This window comes from Carettochelys insculpta, chromosome 17 (genome assembly GCF_033958435.1).
Source record: "Carettochelys insculpta isolate YL-2023 chromosome 17, ASM3395843v1, whole genome shotgun sequence".
NCBI classification, from domain to species: Eukaryota; Metazoa; Chordata; order Testudines; family Carettochelyidae; genus Carettochelys; species Carettochelys insculpta.
Window position 1 is genome coordinate 29,753,116 of NC_134153.1, and position 19,815 is coordinate 29,772,930.

Genomic DNA, 19,815 nt, shown 5'->3' on the forward strand with positions numbered 1-19,815 from the left:
ACATAATCAGGGAGTGGGGGGAGACTGAGTAAAGTGAAACTTTATCAAGATTTGAATCACAGTGTCCTCCCTGGAGAGCCAATACATGATACAAGCCAGCTAGTAGGAAGGAGGGATCTGCATTAAGACCAGCCTTCCAACAAATGGAGCATGGCGTGTTCTGTGCTGCAGTGAGGGACAAGCAGATGAGTGTTCTGCTAACTCAAGGGGTGTTTGGTTCACTTGTTTTTATGTTCACTGTGCCCTCGCTGCAAAGGCAGGCCGCGCACACAGACCTTCAGAGCTCCTTGCCAGTAGCTGACACTGCAGGACCCACCCTTGCAAAGAGAGAACCTGAATCCCCTTTCATACTGGCTGCTTCAGCTGAGGCTTTCATGTTTGTTTTGTAATCAGCTGAGAAATTAAAACAGCTGCTGGGTTCTCTGGCTTAGGGATGGGTTTCAAAACTTTACCTCTTGCTGCACCGTCATGCCATAGTATAAGCTGCCTGTGTTGACTGATTCTCACGCTGTGCGAACGTTTGTCTTGGCGCACAATACACACAAGCCGCTGGAGAAGGGATGGACAATTCTGCATTAAATAGCTGAAACAGGTGCAAGTTCTCTGCAGATCCCTGCATGAGAGCAAGCACAGAATGTCTTTTTGATTGGCCATCTTGCTGCCACGCTTGGAGCTCAGCTTAATTTAGGGGCCTGATTTTGTTTTGTTATGTACATCACTAGTAGACACATGCTGCTGCCCAGAAGTGGCCATGGGCCCTCTGCTCATCAGCTGGATGGCAGGGGAGCTGCCAGCCACAGGCTCAGCTTACAGGGAACACCACTCCAGCATTAAATTGTCAATCACATACCAAAAATTGTGGTTAACCCAATCACCTGTTAGCCTGGATGCCTGCAGGTAAATGTCAAACAACAGCTGTGTGCAGTACTGCTGTCATGCAAGGGACAGCTAATGAAATCTCTGCAGAGGTTAATCTTGCCACATGAGCTGCTAATCAACAACTCCCTTGTGAAACTGGAACTAGGATCCAAGTTGAGGAACCAGGGATAATTAAATGTCTCTTTTTTAAAAACATGCAGGCTGCCAGCCAAAAATCAGAGCCTTGTCTTGCAGATCACTTCTTTTAACTACAGCACCTATTCCATTCCTAGACGCAGGAAAACCCAGGTTTCTTTTTTAAAATAAGAGAGAAGTGACTATTAAACTGGACAGCAGCTCACTAAGCACTCCAATTCCTGGTTTTAAGCTACACCACTTCCTAGACAGAAATCTAACATTAGTAAGATGGAAGCAACCACCTAAGATATGCAGATAAAAGGCTTTTTAAGGCTGTGCCAACATCACCACGTGGACATAGGCCCCCTTTCGGCTGAAGGAGTGGAGAGATTAGTTTTTTAAGATTTCCCTTTCACAAGTACATCCTAAATCACCACCTCCCCCCTACCCCGTTCTCTTTTTATTCAGCCCAAGTGACAATGAGCATTGAGTGGAGGATGAGAAAAGTTATTACTGTTGAGGTGCAAAATTGTAGTGGCGTTTCCTGCAGCCCCAGCTGCTGAACTGCTGGTGATGGGACTCTCAAACCACTTCAGAGTGACCAATAGGTTACCCACAACTGTTTCAGATGCAAGCACATTTCAAAACCTATTTGTTCCAGTATCAGAGCCTACTTAATTTCAACGTGTGTAAGGGGGTGTTAGATAAAGCATGGAGGACAGTCACGCTCCCTTCTTTAGACCAAACCTTTTGGGAAATACCAACTAAAAGGGTAGGGGAGATTTAAAAATGGAAACCAGTTGTCTTTCACTGGCTGGTTCAGAAGCTTTATCCCAGATCCATTCTATTACACCCACCTTCTGGCTGTGCAACTCCATTCACTAGAATGCCTGCCTTTCGGGAAGTCAGGCTGCATGGATGCACATCTGAAAGCTCCTCTCATAAAACACAGCCTTGTGTCTTCACACGGCCACAAACAAGCACTGAGCCGCTTTAACCCTTCAAGGCTGGATTCTTCTGGGTACACCAAAATGCTGTCAGCTCTCTAGACCTACCCTTTGGGTTTCCTGGCTGACTAAAAGCCAGCTGCAAAAAATTTCTGCCAGTGCATGGAATGAAAGAGTCAAGAGACCCATTCAGAGGCTAATGCTGGACCCAGACTTTGTGTATTTACCAAAAAAGTCACCTTGGAGGGGATAAGTACGTTTCCAACACATTTACACAGCACTCAGTAAAGCGTGCCTCTTCATTGTGTACTTGAAAATGCACATATGTAGACAGCAGAAAGTAAATGACTCACCTGTATTAGTTCTCTTTAGTTGTCACTGGACTCCCAGCAGCAGACACAAGAGTAATTGTCAGTTCTACACATTTCTAGATTCCCCTCCGCCCGCCACTGTTTCAGGGTACACAGGATGACAGGTGGAAGGACTGGGCAGCTTGAGGCTCCAGCAGCCCCTGTGGAATAGATTTGCTGGCTCAGGAGAGCAAGAACACAGGGATTCAGCCATTGAGCTACACCATGCAAATGTGAGATCGCATCATGGGGGAGAACCAAGCAGCTGACATCGATAAGCTTCCAGCACCTTAAAGACTAACCATTTTATGTATTAGGCAGTGAGCTTTCTGGAGCAGAAATGAGCACTCAAGGTGTACCCAGGGTATTTACATTGTTAGTCTGTAAGGTGCCACAGGACTGCTGGTGGTGGTTTGTTTGTTTTTTTGGTTGGTGAAGCTATAGACTAAACACAGTTGCCCCTCACACATCTTGGTGAGTCTGGTCACTATTGCTGGAATGCTTCTACCAAAGGTTTGCTGGGACCTCTGCAGTCTTCTGCATCAAGAGAAATGCTGCTATGGTGTCAGTACGGTTCTCTAACAGGCACAGGAGTCCCACTGGTGTCCTTCCATTCCCAAACAATGCTATGACTAAGGAGAGCTACTCATCTTCATTACTGACTCATGAGGCCTTTAAAATGAGGGCATGAGGAAAGGGGAATGCTACTCCAGAAGGTGATGTAAGGTCAAAATCAAGCACTACCTTTGGAAGAGACGCTGGAAGAGATTTAAAAATACCAGCCTCTCTGTGTAAACTTACACTGGATCCGATCACTCAGAGCTTGCAACTCACCCATTTAATAAGTATCTCCTGCCACTGAGAGTAAATCCTTCCAAATTAAGCTAAACCATAACAGAATCAAAAATAAGAAGCTGATTTAAAACAGTAACAGGCCAAGACAGTGTAGACACATATATATTAAAAAGATATACGATTAAGTGAGCACTTAATATACCAGGTAACTAAAAACTATTTTGTAACTTATTTATTGTCTAGTTCACAAAAAGACAGGACTACAGGTGGCGGACTAAGGAAGGTGACCTGGACCAATAAGTACAGGTTAATAGCAATAGCACAGTAGGACAACAGAAGGAATCTAACTCAACTAGTGTTGTAACAGGCAAGTTTCCTGTCTATGAATTGGTTGCCTGCCTAATGGAGTCCTACTAGCCAATGAGGACTTGAAACATGAGTAAAAATCCAAAGTTTTGTCTGTACTTGTTCTCTGAAGAACAGTTTGTTCTCTATGGACAATGAAAGGGATTCCAGGACAGAATGGAAAAATGAAGTGCTCGTTCTCTGTAATTAATGAGAGACGTGGAAACTAATGGGCTGCTCTACAATCCATCTCCTAGAGTAAAAGACATTAAATTACTTCAGCCAAGAGAGGGACAAATCACATCCCACTCCACCTTTGCTGGCTCCTGACCCCACATGATACTGGAGGATGCACAACAGCTAATTGCTCCCCAGTTACCAGGGAAGGAAATCTACATCCACTCCACCAAACTCACCCTGCTCTTGATTCCAAAACTACCACGTTGCTTCTCAGGTCTCCGCTCTCACTCAAACACACATACTCACCACTCGTGATGGTGTGTACCATTTCCTGATCTACGGACCCAAAGTCGGGGACATACGCAATGCTACTAACACTTAGAGAACAAATACATTACAAATAGATGAAGATAAAAATGTATTGTGCCATGATAGTCCATTTCTTTGCCCAAAAAAAAAAGCATTTACACAGTGTCCAAAATTCTGCTTGTCGAGGTGGCTGGCTGCATGTCAAATGTTGGTTCCATTCTCTAGAAGAATATGAAATCTGAAAGCGTAGCCACTGGAAAGGAAACAGTAGCATCCTCCATCCCAGGCGTGAGATCTTACTGACATCCTACTCAGGACAGCTCGTAAGATTCTTGATTGGGCTGCAGATGGCACTGCTCGGAGAGCCCAGTTCTCTTGCTCTCCCTCCCTGGTGGGCTGTTCGGAGAGGGCTCATGACAGGAATGCTTTTACACCATTCCCTGCTGCTGAGATCTGTATCAGGCCCATGGATTTAAAATCTTCTCCCATGTTATCGCAGATCCTTCATAGCAGGCAGTTTCAGGTCAGTCGGTTTCTGAAAGAGACAGCATAGAGGAGCCTCAGACTACATGACACACACTGGGGAAATCCGTACCTGCTGGAAGATCTTTCTTTGGGCAACAACTGGCTGGATCTTCAAATGAAGCTAGCGAACGGGAGCCGAGCTGGGGGGAGGGGGCGAGGCCTGCGTGTGTTCGGGAAGGAAGCAGTAGCGACACCTCGGCAGCTGTGGCTGTTGGCATGAGGCCACCTCCTGTGGCAGAGAGTCTATTGCAGCTAAGTGAGTCCTCTTCTAGACCACCCTGTTCTAGGGCTCGTAACAAGGTGGCCCGACCCAAGTCCCAGAGGCTTGCGGAAAGGAAGCCCATGTGAGTTCTTCCAGGAAGTAGCAGGGCTCACATATACTCAGCTGGGGAAAAGACATTGTCCCCACGCCCCTCCCTCAGCAGCTGGGGTGGGGCAGGTACCAGGCTGGCCTCTGTGAGAAAGTCCACGGGGCCAAGGGAGGCTGGGTTATGCCTTGTACCAGCTGAGCCAGTAGCAAGGGAGCCACCTTTTCTCCCTTCCCTCACTGCCCCACGGTGAGGGAGCCATACGGCCTCTCCTAGAGGCAGGGGGAGAAGTCTGTTAGCCCCACCCTGGAGTGGATCCGAGACCGACTAGAGGCCAAGCCTGAAGTAGGGCAGAGGGCCATGTTCAGGGCATGCCGATGGAGACAGCAGTCCCTCCTTGCCCTGCTGCACAGGATGGTCCATCTTCCCGGCCCTGTTCCTATCAGTGGGGGGAGGAGAATTTCTAAACTCTTCCTGGCAGATGTCTCCTTTAACAGGTGCCCAGCCTAGCCAGACGGAGTCTTGGAACAGGGAGAGTTGAGCCAAAAAGAGCAGCAGTGGTGGCTTTCATCTCTTACCCATATTCCCAGTCCACCTCTCAACCAGCACAAGAGCAGGGTCCCTTTCAAAGCCATCCCTCCTCTAGAAACTGCACTTAAAGAAAAACTGGAGGCAGGAAGCCACTGAAGATTGGAACTTAATTCGAGACTGGCCTCCAAACCTAGCCCTGGGAGTGGGACAGGGGAAAGAGCCTGGCTTCCGCCACATCTCCTTGAGTTAGGTTTTGCTAGCAAGGGTTGTTAGAGAACTGTCCAGCTGCTGAGCATCCTCAAGGACAGGGCAAGGACTCTGCATGGGGGGAAGGGCTGGGTGAGTAGGGAGACTGCACCATTACCCACAGGATAGCGCTCAACCAAAATCCCCCCCACATGCACCTGTATTATTTTTCCCAAAGAATCTACTTTGGGCTCAGAAGCAACCCTGCTTTCCAGGTGGAGGTGGGGGTAGAGCAGCCTATGCCATCTCCTATGCCAGGTGTTCCTCAACATCTTTATTAATGACCTGGATGAGGGGTTGGATTGCACCCTCAGCAAGTTTGTGGATGACACCAAGCTAGGGAGAGAGGCAGATATGTTGGCAGGTGCAGATAAGATCCAGCGTGACCTGGATAAATTGGAGGACTGGGCCAAAAGAAATCTGATGCGGTTCAACAAGGAGAGGCGTAGAGCTCTGCACCTGGGGCAGAAGAATCCCAACCACTGTTATAGGCTGGGGACCGACTGGTTAAGCAGCAGTACAGCGGAAAGGGACCTAGGGGTTACAGTGGATGAAAGGCTGGATATGAGTAAACAGTGTGCCCTTGTAGCCAGGAAGACCAATGGCATACTGGGGTGCATTAGGAGGAGCATTTTGAGCAGATCTAGAGAGATTCTTGCTCCCCTCTGTTCTGCACTGGTGATGGCACATCTGAACTATTGCATCCAGTTTTGGGCCCCCCGGTAGAGAAAGGATGTGGATGTGCTGGAGCAGGTTCAGCAGAGGACAATGAAATGATTAAATGGCTGGAGCACATGACCTGTGAGGAGAGGCTGAGGGATTTGGGCTTATTTAGCTTGCACAAGACTGAGGGATGATTTAATAGCAGCCTTCAGCTTCCTGAAGGGGAGCTCTAAAAGGGATGGAGAGAGACTGTTCTCAGTGGTGACCGACAGCAGAACAAGAGATAATGGTCTGAAGTTACAGAGGGAAAGGAGTAGGTTGGATATTAGAAAAAACTAGTTCCCCAGGTGGGAGGTGAAGCACTGGAATGCGTTGCCTAGAGAAGTTGTGGAGTCTCCATCCCTGGAGGTTTTTAAGCCCTGGCTTGACATAGTCCTGGCTGGAATGACAGTTGGGGCTGATCCTGCTTTGGGCAGGGGACTGGACTCACTGACCTCCTGAGGTCTCTTCCAGCTCTGGGATTCTATGATCCTCAGCAGAGCGCCACTGGAATGGACCCCTTTGTGCTCTTTGCTCAGGGAAGCATTAGCACACGTACATCTGGCAGTGCTCCCTGTGCTTTGTGCTCACAGTGTTCTCCAGACGTAGGGCTAAACGCACTGTACAAAGTGTGTGTGTGGACTGGATGTGCCCCAGGTTGCACAGCTGGGAAACAAAGGGATGCCAGGCCTCCTGCCTCAGTCAGTAGTATAATATCGGAGAGTAAGCAAGGACAATGGAGTGGCTCCGCTGCTTGGGTTTAGCCGTGCCTCACTCCTGTGTGCCAGCAGCACCCATCTGTGAACTCTGGGAGCTAAGTAAAGCACAAGCATGTCTGGAGGGGTGGCAGGCACTGCACCCTTTGCCTCATGTCCCCGGACTCTCCCTTCTCCATTGATTTAACCATACCCATGCCCTGGACTTCTTTGCCTCCACCAGCCCAGCTTTGCCACTAACTAAACCTGAACACTAAATCTTGGGTGTTAAACTCCAGAAGTGTCAAGTGCTTGTCAATGCTCAGCATAAACTGCAGCAAGGGAGGCTTAAGTTGGACATTAGGAAAAACTTCCTGCCTGTCAGGGTGGTTAAGCACTGGGATAAATTGCCTGGGGAGGTTGTGGAATCCCCACGGTTGGAGATATTTAAGAGCAGGTTAGAAGAACACCAGTTAGCGATGGTCTAGATAGTACTTTGTCCTGCCATGAGGACAGGGGACTGGACTTGATGACCTCTCGAGGTCCCTGCCAGTTCTAGTATTGTATGACTACGATTCATTCAGACTTTGATTCTTGGTGCTAGGATGAGCCTATTTACAAATCACGAGCTAATCAAAGCAGCCAAACACTCAATCCATCGCTTACCGAGCTGAGCTGCTGGCTGCTGGCTAACTGTCTCCGAAGGTTCCGCATGGCCTTCCTGGCCAGTGGGCTCACAAGAGTCGCTATTTTCAGACACCTCGGAAAAGGTATCGTGCGTCCCTTTTTGGCTTCCTGCTTGTTCGCCCATGCTCGAGAATCGGTCCTCGCTTCCCGTGTCAGACACAGCCCTAGCCTCTTCGTCCGCCTTTTCAGCAAACCACACCCTAACCTGCTGCAAAGTCAATTGAGTTCTCTCACACAAGCTCTGAAGGTCATCTTCGTACAGCATCTTGTGCTTTTTGTAATAGTCCGCTAGGATCTCTTTGCTGGCTGGGCTGATTACCGCTAACCCCGGAGGGAAGATACCACGTCGGTAGTTCTCATACCATTTCAGCTGGCCATTTTTATAACCGTACCGGGTATCCCCAAACCAGCGAATTAGCTCAGCCCGGGGCAGGCCTGTCTGAGCAACCATAGCGTCGTACTCTTGATTTGTGGGTCGCTGTGTCTTTACGAACATTTGTTTCAGCAAATGCCGTTGTTGGGCTGTTTTTCTGAAGCTGTATTTGGGTTTGGCGGGGGGAGGCGATGGGCCAGAACAGCTGTCCCCTGCATGATTTGCAACTACATCTGGCAATTCATTTTTGCCATTTGACTCCGTCACTCTGAGCTTCTTCAGATTGATTTTAATAGGACTAACTTTCCGCTCCGCTGAAGTCGGGTTGCTGCTCAGTGTATCTAATGAACCGTTTTCACTGGAGACCCTCAGTTCGTCTGAGGAGTCTTCCTCTTCTCCACAGTTATTTTCAGCATCTTCCTCCTCTGGCTGGGCCATTTCTTCTGCTTTTTGACTTTCCTCCATCACCCTCTTTCTCCTCCTCTCTGAAAACCAGCTATCAATTTCTCTCCTGGTCATTTTTGTTTCACTCCTCAAACGGTCCACTTCTTCCTCTGGAGGAAAAGGGTTTTGTGCAAAACTGCCTTCCAAAGCCTTGAGCTGCTCGGGTGCTCTCTCTTTGTATTTCGTGGGGGTGAAGTCAGGCGTTTGATGCCAAGTCTGTCGCCTCGTGTGGGGATGAGCCATGGTCATCGCTGCTGCTGGAGAGGTTAACTCAGTCTCTTTGGGAGACACAGCGAAAGTAATGTCTGGCAGGGAGTCAATAACTATTGTATTGTCTCCAGCAAACATGGCTCTACTGCCTTTCACGTTCCTGTAGTGGTATCTCCTATCACTAAACCACTTTCGAATTTCCCGAGTACTAAGGCCTGTAATTTTGGTCAGACGCTCGACTTCAGCGTGGCCTGGGAACTGATTCCTTAAGAAGCTGCCTTTCAGGGCAGAGAGCTGCTCATGGGACTTCTTATTTTTGTAGCTGTTGGGATCCAGGAAAGCTTGTGAAGATATGCTTGGACACGCGCTCAGCAGCGTCTGAGCCGTACTGACCACCTTCACGCCTGATGTGCTGCTCGAACACACATTGTTGTGCTGTGTAACAGGTTGGGGCTTGGGAATCGAGGTCCCTGCTAGTGTGAGAGGTGAGCTGTTTCCTTTTAGTCCATTTGTCATTATTGGCTGTGTAACGAGTAGCCCTCCTGTTCCTTCTGGTTGCCCAACCACATGACCGGGTAGAGTCGCCTGAATGAGATGCTGGACATTGCTGGCACTTGCAACTAGAGGCGTATTTAAAACAGCGATAGTCGGCTGGGGTACAGGCTGAATAACAGTGTTGAACATTTCTTTCCGAGCATCTTCTATTTCCTCTGGTGACCAGCTGATGCCTTGTTTCAACCTTTGGGCAGTAAACCAAATCTTAAGCTGCTCTTCAGGGTACTTGGTCACAACAGTCAAATAGCAGAGTTCAGCTTTGGTAGGGTAGGGAAACTTGTGGAAAGAGTTTTTCAAGAAGCTGTTGGAGTCCATGGCTGCACTGTACGTGGGAATGCTGCTCAAAGGGATCATCACTTTCGGAAGGGACTTGGACGTGGGTAGCTCCTGGGGCATCTGTGGCGGTGCCTGCTGCTGTTGCAAGGACACGAGCTGTGTAACGCCCGCCTGCAAAACAGGCACGTTTCCTAATATGGAGCCATTGACAACGTGAGAGGATTTTGCTGAGCTGGTTGTTGACTGGCTGGCTGGCAAAGACCCGTTGGTGAACGACTGGTCGCTATCTTTCATTGCCAATTCATTACCTGGCTGATGTGGTACATTCTCTTTCAGCATGTGAATTTTTTTCGCCTCAGATTTACCTTTCATTATCTTCATAATGGGGGTTTTGGTGATGATAATTTCAGCTTGACCATCCACCCCCTCCTCACAGAATTCTCCTGAAAGGTCTTGGCTGCTGGCGGCATCCGAAATACTTTGCTCCACTGTTGTGTGATTATCCTGTTTAGCCACACTCCAGAGGAAGCCTGCTTCACCCCTGTGGCACTCCGCATTGTGATGCAAAAGCCCTTGGTGACTTTGTGCCAGAAAACTGCACTCAACACAAACAAACAAGGGGTCTTTGCTGAAGTCTAAGTGCTCAGAATTCATGTGTCCAAAGAATTTGTTAACGTCTTGTGATCCAAAATCACAATACTTACACATGTAAGTATCACCATCTATAATACTGCGATGCCCATTAAATAATGTTGCATTATTCCCGCTATTGTTAATAACAGTGTCACTAGCTGCTGGTAGTTCAGACGGCATGTGCTGTTGAGTTCCTTCATGATCATCTTCAACTGCATCTGATACCATCTCCCGCAGCACCATTGTTTTTACTGGTATCATGCAAGGAGTTGTGGATTTTCTTTTGCTAGCCATTGCTGCAACCACTCCAAGCAATTAATGCTTTAAAAAATAAAGCGCTGTTCTTTGCAAGTGTTCTGTGCTCTAGATTCCAGCACATCCATGCTGTCCAAAGGAATTTTTATCGAGTGTTCACAAATGTTTACATTTGCCGTTGAATCTGAAGAAGAGAAGAGAGAGGCATTACTAAGCTTTGCATAAGAAGTAACACATATGCTTTACATTCTGATTGTAACTGTTATGGTACTTTAATTGCTTCTCAAGATAAATTGGTATTTAACTGAATAGGTTTGGAAGCTGGTGATAATGAGGCTGATTGTTTAGCTTTTGGTCCAGATGATTGAATAGGGAGAATTGAAGGGAGAAGGGAGAATTAATATGTGAGCCATAAGCAGTCGTCATATTAAGATTCTGGACTGCACTTTGGTGACTTCTGCTTTGTCATTGGCCTGTGTCTGGCCACATATTATTTGCTAGCCCACCCAGTGATGAGCCATCTTCCACCATGGCCCAAATCGCTCCACTATTTCTTCACACAGGCTCCTCTTCAGCCCCTGCTCTATCAATCTCTAGCAAGAGCAGGAGCCTGTGAAAGCAGGCAATTGTAAACAGGGAGCTACCCTGTGCACTGAGCCTGGAGGGGTCCTGGCATGTGGCAATGTCAGAGGCAGTGCTAAGCAGAGGGGAAGGGCCACAGTAGTTCACAAAACCAATACAGGATTTTTTTTAGTGTTGCCTGTCGCTTTTTTTTCTCAGGCATGATTTGCCAGGGTCTGTTTAGCCTTCAGCTAGAGTTACAAGGGAAGATGGTTCACTTAGAGTGTTCCTACAAAGCAAAGTTATTTTGAAATAACTTTGTGTCTATACCATGCAACTGCTCTTTTGAAATAATTTTGAAACAGCCGATGCTTTTTTTGGACAAAGATTAGCACCTGTTCTGAAATAGGGATTTCAGAATAGGGGCTGTGTAGACAGGGAATGGGGACTACTTCGAAATAAGCTATTCCAGAATAGTTTACTTTGAAACAACGCTGTTGTGTAGACACAGTATTTCCGCAGTGCTTCCAGGGACTCTAATCCAAAATCGGCTCTATCGTTTGTGGACACCCTATTTTGGAACAAGTTTTGCTTATTTTGGCTCTTCCCTGTAGTGTAGATGTGTTATTCTGGAATATCTTATTTTGGAATAACAACTCTGGAACAAGCTATTCCGGAATAACTCTGTGAGATAGACATATCCCAAGAGAGCAACTGAAGTGTACACCTTCATCTGAGATTGCATCTCCTACTGCAACCACAAATTCAGCACGGATACAGCTTTAAAGGTTCAGACAACTCTAGTTAATGGTATTCAGGTGTTCTCTAGGGAAGAGTAAGGCTGTTATCCTGGGGGCAGGGGATCAAAAAGAGGAAAGATGCTGCCTCAGCATTTTAAACAAATTTTACTGTGTGTCTCTTTCCTTCACAAGTTATAGAAATTCCAGATCAAGATAATATTCTGCTGCAGGCTAGGGCTAGACAGGCTCTCAGGCACAATCTCATCGCTGGCCTGGTGCAGTCTGCAAAATGCACACAGGATGCCCCAGGCCTGAGCTCGCCAGCCAAGAGCAGTAAAGTGGTCTGCTCTAGCAGGCATCCTGGATAATTTGCCAGAAGGGATCCAAGTGGAAATCTGTGGCAGCCCATTACTGCCCTACCCCCTCTCCAATCTGCTACCTACAGGACTTTTCTCACCAGCAGCACTTAGGCCACTTATCTGAACTGCACAAAGGCATGGAGGTTGTATTCTCCATTCTGTCCAAGGGAACATGCAGCCTGTATGCAAGAACAAAACAGTATGTTTCCAGCTTCCACGGTCACTTGCAACTATTCGGTCACCCAGAGTACATATGACACAGAGAGTTTGTGCCATATTTTATCAAGATTTACAAGAACACAGATCTGTATAAAAACATGAATTAAAGCAGATCCTGAAAACTGCCATAGGCTATTAGAAGATCCAGGTAAGTGATTACTGTCAGTTATAAGAAGCGTGATGCTGGCAGTCTACCAGCTTTCTTATCAGATTCTCACTGCCCCAAATCTTCTGAGAGTCATGTACTGAAGCATGGGGATCATATGAACCATTTTGTTAGTGTTTAACCAAAACCTGCTTTTACCTTTTTCTTTTTTCCCTATTAATTGTTTCATCTCTAGATAAGAAGGGTCCTGACTTACAGTTCAGCTGATGAATTCGAATTTGACCTCTAAGTTCATCAAAATATGTTTTCACAAAAACTAAATCAAAACAAAAAACAAACAACACGCTATAGAAAAAGTAAGCTAGCTATGGGGGAAAAGATAGTCTGGATGTACAGCCCTATGCTGAACAACACTTACGCACAATTTAAAATACTCAGATGAGAAACTCCAGCGTAGGGGCTATTTGTCCTGAAATGCCATTGTGATTACTGAACTTGGCCCCAAAACAGACCATTTGGTTTGCTACCACTGGGAAAAGCTGTAAATCCAGAAGGCATGAGAGATGCTGTGATTTTCTGGAGTGGGAATTTCATGTTCTGAGGACCCGTTTTTGGAAGGTTTCCACCTCTCTTTTTGGGGATGCCCTTTCCTGTGCAAAGGACCAGCACCTGATTTCTTAGCGCTACTGGGAAGAATACTTAGGTAGCCAAGAGTTTGCTATTCAGCAAAGAACTGCATCTAATTGCCACAGCCTCCTGTCTGATATCGTGTTATTAAATGCCATGTATGAGGTTGGGCTGAGCTTTCCAAGTCAGCTCAACTGAGAATGACAACTAGAACAGCCACAAAACTATAAAAAGATCATTTTTACAGCCACAAGAAGTTTGTAGAGTGAAAATGAACCTTCTTACTTCACAGATCTGCTCTTTGTCTTTCTATTCTACGCACTTTGCTGAATGAAGTTTTCATTATTTCTCACTCCAGTTTGGTTCTGCATGGCCAGCTCAGCTGTGGGAGACAGATCTGGATTCTCTGCAACTTCATGCACTTCCAACAGAATTATTAACAGAGTTTTAGTTACAGAATCTCTAAGACTGGGGATTATGCAAGGAGAGAAAGACTCCAGGCTGTGCTTGAAGAGTTGGCAGATAATTAAAAATCATCTTTTTAATTATCAGCTGAGTAAACTTGACGCAGAGCGACTGAGCTTATAACGAGCTTCATTGTGACATTTTAGAGCCACGTTTCAGGGCACGTAATCAACACCATTTTACTTAAAATGAATAATTTATCCTACCTGCAAAGGAACCAAGAGTGCTGCTTGGTGCTGGCTATGTTTTCATTTCTAAAGTGCCTATAATCTTTCAGTGTTTTTCCGAAGCAAACTTTGCTAGGAACACAGGGGAGGACATAACTAGATTTGGGGTGTCATAACAGTCGTGCTGAGTCAGAAAAATACAATAGAAGACTACAGAGTGTACATTTAGCCTGACATTAATGACAATGGTAATTTACTAGACAAATGTAATGAAGTGCACTGCAAGTCCCTCTCTTTTCCGTAGAGCAATTACATCAAATTCAATAAAGACAAATGCAAAGCACTACAATGATGAAAAAAAAAATCAAATGCACAACTACCCAATGGGGAATAATTGGCTGGGTGCTAGTACAGGAAACGTTCATATCCAGCAGCCCTGGGACAGGGAGGTTGCCAGATATTCAAATATTCTGGATAATACAGAGGTGTACCTAGCAATGTATAACACTAACGAAAAACAAGGCTAGATATTAAGAAACAAACAAAAATGTATGCAGAGCACTTTATGTACTAACCACAGTAGTATTGTACACTCTAAACATACTGTATTTGCTGGGTTCATTTGTATTTACTTTCACTGTACTGTGCTTAATGGAAAACGTAACTAAAATTTACTTATGGTTAAAATGCCAGTTATTTGAGAGCTCTGGATAATACAATGCTGGATATGAAAGAGTTTACTGTACTGCAGAAAATGATAGGGGTTACAGTGGATCATAATTTAAATGTGACTCAATATGTGATACTGTTGCAAAAGAGACTATTATCATTCTGGGCTGCGTTAACAGGAGAGTCGCATGGATGGCCGACATAATGGGAAGTAACCGTCCCCCTCCACTCGGCAATGTGAGGGCAAAGTGGCCCATTCTGGGTGCCTTGCTTTAGGAAAGGTGTGGCTAACCTGGAAAGAATCCAGGAGAGAGCAACAAAAAGGAGAAAAGATTTAGAAAACCTGATTCACAAGGAAAGGTTGAAAAAAGTGGACCTGTTTAGTCTGGAGAAAAGCAGCCAGAGCAGGGAGCTGATGAATCTTAACGCATGTTTAAGGGCGGTTAAAAAGACTGATCACCACCTTCTTTCTCCCACACCCACGGAAGCTAAGCAAAAAGTAATCAGCTCAACCTGCAGCAAAGGTGCTTGGGGTTGGACATTCAGAAAAACCTGCTAACTCGGATTACTAAACTCTCAAACAGGCTTCCAGGGATGGGTGCGGAATCCCCGTCCCTGTAGGTCTGTAAGAACGGGTTAAACCAGGGGTGGGAAGCACTCAGCCTGGATCCGGACCACGGCTTCTCTGGATCCAGCCTGAGGCTCAGGGCTCCCTCCACAGCAGCCGGCCCATGGCAGGCTGGAGGGTTTGGAGCTATGAGATCCATGGGCCGGATCAGGCGAGCCGGAGCCAGATCCAGACTGTGGGCTCTGCCGGGGGCAGGAAGTGGCTCCAGGCACTACCGCCACTGACTGCTGTTCCCCAGCCGGGCAAAGGGGAGCGGGAGCGGGAGCGGCAGTGGCCTCGGGAGCACTGCCTGGCGGCTTCCCCCCGACTGCGCGCTTGGTAGGCATTCCAGGGCAGAGGAGGGAGGGGGAGCAGAGCCATGTGTGTCCAGGCGGGCACGGGCAAGCATGCCCCCGTCACCCAGGCCCCACACTCCTCGACCGCCCCTCTGCGCCCGTCCCATCCAGACCCCCCACCTGCCCAGACTCCACACCCCCTCTAGTGCCCCCTCCCTCCCAGACCCCCACCCCAAAGCCTCTGCCCCCTCCATTCCAGACCCTGCATCCCAAACTGACCTGCACCCTTCTTCCCACCCAGCCCCACAACCCAGCCTGCTCCAGCCCCCCGCCCAGCCCCCCACCCCCTCCTACACCCGCCTCCCCCACAGACCCCAGGCCTCCCTAGAGTCACTGAGGGTTTGGGCTTTTTTGCTTCTCACTTGTGTGGCCACCCAACTGATTTGTCTATGGGTCAGTGGCCTCTGACCTGAAAAAGGTTCCCCACCCCTGGGTTAGACAAACATGTCCCAGGGACAGCCTTGGTTTACTTTGTCCTGACTCAGCACAAGCAGCTGGACTGGCTGATCTCTCCAGCCCTGCATTTCTGCACTAACCACCCCTTAAATGTACTGCAGATTCTCTGATGCAGCTAAGGTGCGTACTGACTAAATCACAATGCGACAAGCACAGGTGTGGTTGCTGTGCATTTTACAGAATCTACTAACAATCTTGTACGCATTTCCAGGGCCATGGAATCTGTATGATACCCTGTTTACCATCCATTAGGAAAGACAAGCTTTATTTCTGAAGTGTGTTGGTTACTGCAACAGGGAATGAGCAACTGTTAAAAATCAGTATCAAACCAGAACTTACTACCACTTTGGATACTTCAGACTGAGTTGCACATTCAACTGGGATCTTGGTTTCCCATAAACTACCCTACAACAGATTGGCCTGTTGATGGAAAGTAGCAATCAAACATTAGGGGTGCGTCTACACTAGGAACTAACTTTGCAGTTAACTGTGAAGCTAGGCACTACTTTGAAGTAGCCAGCAGAAAGTCTACACACATTTTCCCTTACTTTGAAGTTAACTTTTAAGAACAGCTTAGACCAGGGGTGGGAAGCACTCAGCCTGGATCCGGACCGCGGCTTCTCTGGATCCAACCTGAGGCTCAGGGCTCCCTCCACAGCAGCTGATCCCTGGGGGGATGGTGGGTTGGGAGCTACGAGCTTCACGGGCCAGATCACGCAAGCCGGAGCCAGATACAGGCCGTGGGTTCTGCCAGGGGCAGGAAGCAGCTCCAGGCACTACAACTCCCCATTCTCCTCCCCCTCCTCTCCCCAACCCACTCACTCCCCTTTGCAGGAGGCAGCTAGCTCCATATGGGTCTTCACTGGCTGCCCGCTTTTTATAGCGGCTACACCAGGTCATCCACGTAAAACGGCAGGGGGCTAAGAGCTGGAAATAAAGGCCCGCTTTTACTTTGGGTGGGGGGAATAGCAGGCAGTCTGCGTCGCCTTGTGCCCCCCCCCCGGAATTTGTTCACACTCCCACAGAGGGGCACGCCCCCCCAGTTTGGGTAACCATGGTCTGGATGAATGAAATACCAGTGCCAAAGTTACACAGGTAAAGAGACAGTGATGTCTATTTCCATCTGTAAAGGCAGACACTTCACATTTAATCTGTGTCTATGTAATATGTATGTAAGAGAGCACAAATCACTGCTTAACATTCCCAAGTACATTTCCTTTGAACATTTTAAATTACTTTTCCTTTAAAACAACTCTCCAGAGTGAAACTGGCCCCCAAAGAGTCAAATTCACTCCAAATTACTTATTCTCGTGCCAAAGCTGATGATACAGTAGGACAATCATTGCTTGCCTGCACGGAGTGTTTGAATTAATTCAACTACAGCATAACTTCAGAGTTACAACCACTTCAGAAATGGAGGTAGTTTCGTAACTCTGAATATTTAGAATTTGAACAAAACCTTATGTTTGTCCTTTCAAGAGTTTACATCTGAAAATTAACTTCATACAGCTTTGGAACTTTTCTATGCAGAAGAAAAATGTGCCTTTCCCTTTCCCTTTTTGCTAGTAGTTCAACACAATATTGTACTGTATTTGCCTATTTTTTTTTTAAAGTTTGTGTTGCTCCCTGATTGCGTACTTTCAGTTCCAAATGAGGTGTGTGGTTGGCCTGCAAGTTCCTAACTCAGGGTCTGTCTACACGGGAGCCTTATTTCAAAATAAACTATTCTGGAAGAGCTTATTTCGAAGTAACACTGCTACCCACAAAAAAAGCAGTCTGAAACAGCACTTAACTATTTTGAAACACAGCCATTGGATACACTATGGCGTTACTCCTCGCAGAATGAGGGTTACCAATTTTGAAATAAGCCAACTGCTATTGTTGTGTAGATGCTAGGGTAGTTCCTTTGACATAACGGCTGTTATTTTGAAGTGACTTTGCTGTGTAGACATACCCTTAGAAATTTTACTGTATATCCATTCCAAAAATTGGCACCACCCCTGCAGTACGGAGGTGCTTCTATTGGTAACGTTTGCTACATCTGTACAAGCACTTTTGTGCTGGTATAACTGCATCCACACGAGGGGACTGCACAGACTTTTCGCTGTCCTGGTTTCTAAACGCACAGAGAAATTGATAGCAACTCTTTGCGCTGACTGCGAATGGATGAAAATCTGCTTGCTTCATTTTGGCCTTTAAGCCCCCTCATTCTGATGGCAGTGATTCCCGCTGGGAATGTACTGTCAGCTCAGGCTTAGGCAGACTGAACAAAGTAAGTTGTTCAGGCACCTGGCATCATGGCAGCTAACCAATTCTCAGGTTTGGGTCCAAAAGGTGGTATGATAAGATGACTGCATTTCGAAGTTCTTAAACCCTACGATCTAACCAATTGTAATTATGTAAATATCTGTGTTAACGCTAACGATTGCTCGAAAAAACAACACTGCTGCTTTAAGCCCAACCCCCTTTCTTCCATTCTCCCTGGCGCACACAAGCAAGCCACAATGTTGTTTTATTAGTTTGCTGGCTTTTTGCAGGTCTGTGTTCTCCTTTACAAGGAAAGCAATATCGAAAGCCTAAACATAAACGCCGTTTTACAATTTCAAAGAGTTTGCTCTTCATACTGATCAACAAACGAAGATTGAAAAGGTTTCAAAACACGCCCTTGCTGGGTCTATATGCTCTGCTTTTTTCAGCTCTGCAGGGTTTAGCTGGTTTGGTTTCAAATGTTTCAGCGAATTAATGAGTTCGGCTGTTAATGCAAACCATTCATCCAGCACGATGCCAAGGTCCTCAGTTAGATTAATTTGTGACCTTTTGCAAACCTTACACAGAAACAAAATATTTAATGCACCCCATAATTAAATGGGGGTGCTACTACCCTACTGCGGGAATCCAGAAGGTAAGACCACTATTCAATTCCCAGCACTAGGGTTACAGACCTCCCAGCAGTTCTGGCTCTCACGGAACTGTCCAGCCTTGACCCCAAAACCTCATGTCCTAGCTGAAGGGCACATTTCCCTCAACCAAAGCCACCTGTGAAAGAGCCCCCTCCCAAAACTGAGGGGCATTGCAACCCGGCATAAGGGTTGCATCCTCAGTCAGGCTTGCCTGGCCAACCTCTGTCTTTGTACTCTACAGAGAGACAGATGGATCAAAGCCAAGCAAGGCTGCGTCCTGCTTTAGCCATTTGAAATGCTGGGAATGGTGGAGTTAAAGTCGTGGCCATGTTTACCTTTTTTTTTTTTTTTTTAAAAAAGGACAGCAGAGGGAGGCCTGGCCATTGACGGGAGTTACGTTCCAGAGAATGGTGAAAAAGCAAATGGCAAAAAGTGCGAATACTGTTTGAAACACAGAAACAACATATCCTCTGCAAAGAATGTTTCGTGGCTTGCTGTATAACAGTCAACAAGCAACCTTTCTGTGCCTGCTTGGGCTTTTGGGTGAAGCCACTGACTGCCAAGGCTACCCCTCCGAGTCAACAAGCAAGCGGAACTGCAAAGCAGTGAATTAACAGTCGAACTGGAACAGAAAAAATAACACAATCACCTTCAACCTTAATCACCCAAAGCAGGTCTCTGAACTCCTGCCTGGGGGTGGTATTGTTCCTCTAGGTGGGGAGGGGAGGGGAGGGTTACCAGGAGTGGGTTCCCAAAGGAACACTGCCATGGGAAGCAGCTTAGTCTTTCTCTAAACCCTTTAAAGTGTCCTGGTGTGGCAGCAACACTGGCCCTTCCGGGTTGCTCCCCTTTATTTTTTTGAATACACCACACAGCAGAATAATTAATGCCATGTAGTCTAGCTACTGAGGCCATCGGGTGAACACTTGCCAGCTTACCCAGTAATTCTACTATCAGACAATGTCATTGCCTCTTTTCCCTTCTTAACCCATTGCCCATGGTCTGCACCACTCACTTTTCTTTTTAGTGCCGTAATCAAGGCTGGGTGTTCCTTTCGCGGCCTTAAGCTGCTTGTGGGGGAGCTGGGAGAAAGGGTGAGCACGCCGAATCATGCCCAGGGCAGTGCTGCGCAGCACGGCAGGGAGCAATGGACCGCGGCGTGCGAATAAGTGAAACCGGGAAGTGCAATTCACCCGTGGCAAGGCCTTCCCGTACACACAG

At 47.0% G+C, this 19,815-nt stretch overlaps 1 protein-coding gene across 2 annotated transcripts in view; it reads right to left on the bottom strand.

The window, feature by feature from the left end:
- Window positions 1-3,305: 3,305 nt before the first annotated feature.
- Window positions 3,306-19,815, bottom strand: part of ZHX3 (zinc fingers and homeoboxes 3) — a 65,389-nt gene continuing 48,879 nt past the window's right edge. For both annotated transcript variants that reach the window (XM_075012227.1, XM_075012228.1), the window contains exons 3-4: window positions 7,596-10,546; window positions 3,306-4,457 (exon numbers count right to left, since the gene is read on the bottom strand). In XM_075012227.1, coding sequence (XP_074868328.1) covers window positions 4,447-4,457; window positions 7,596-10,401 — 2,817 coding nt within the window. In that variant the 5' untranslated portion in view covers window positions 10,402-10,546 and the 3' untranslated portion in view covers window positions 3,306-4,446. The remainder of the gene's footprint in view (window positions 4,458-7,595; window positions 10,547-19,815) is intronic.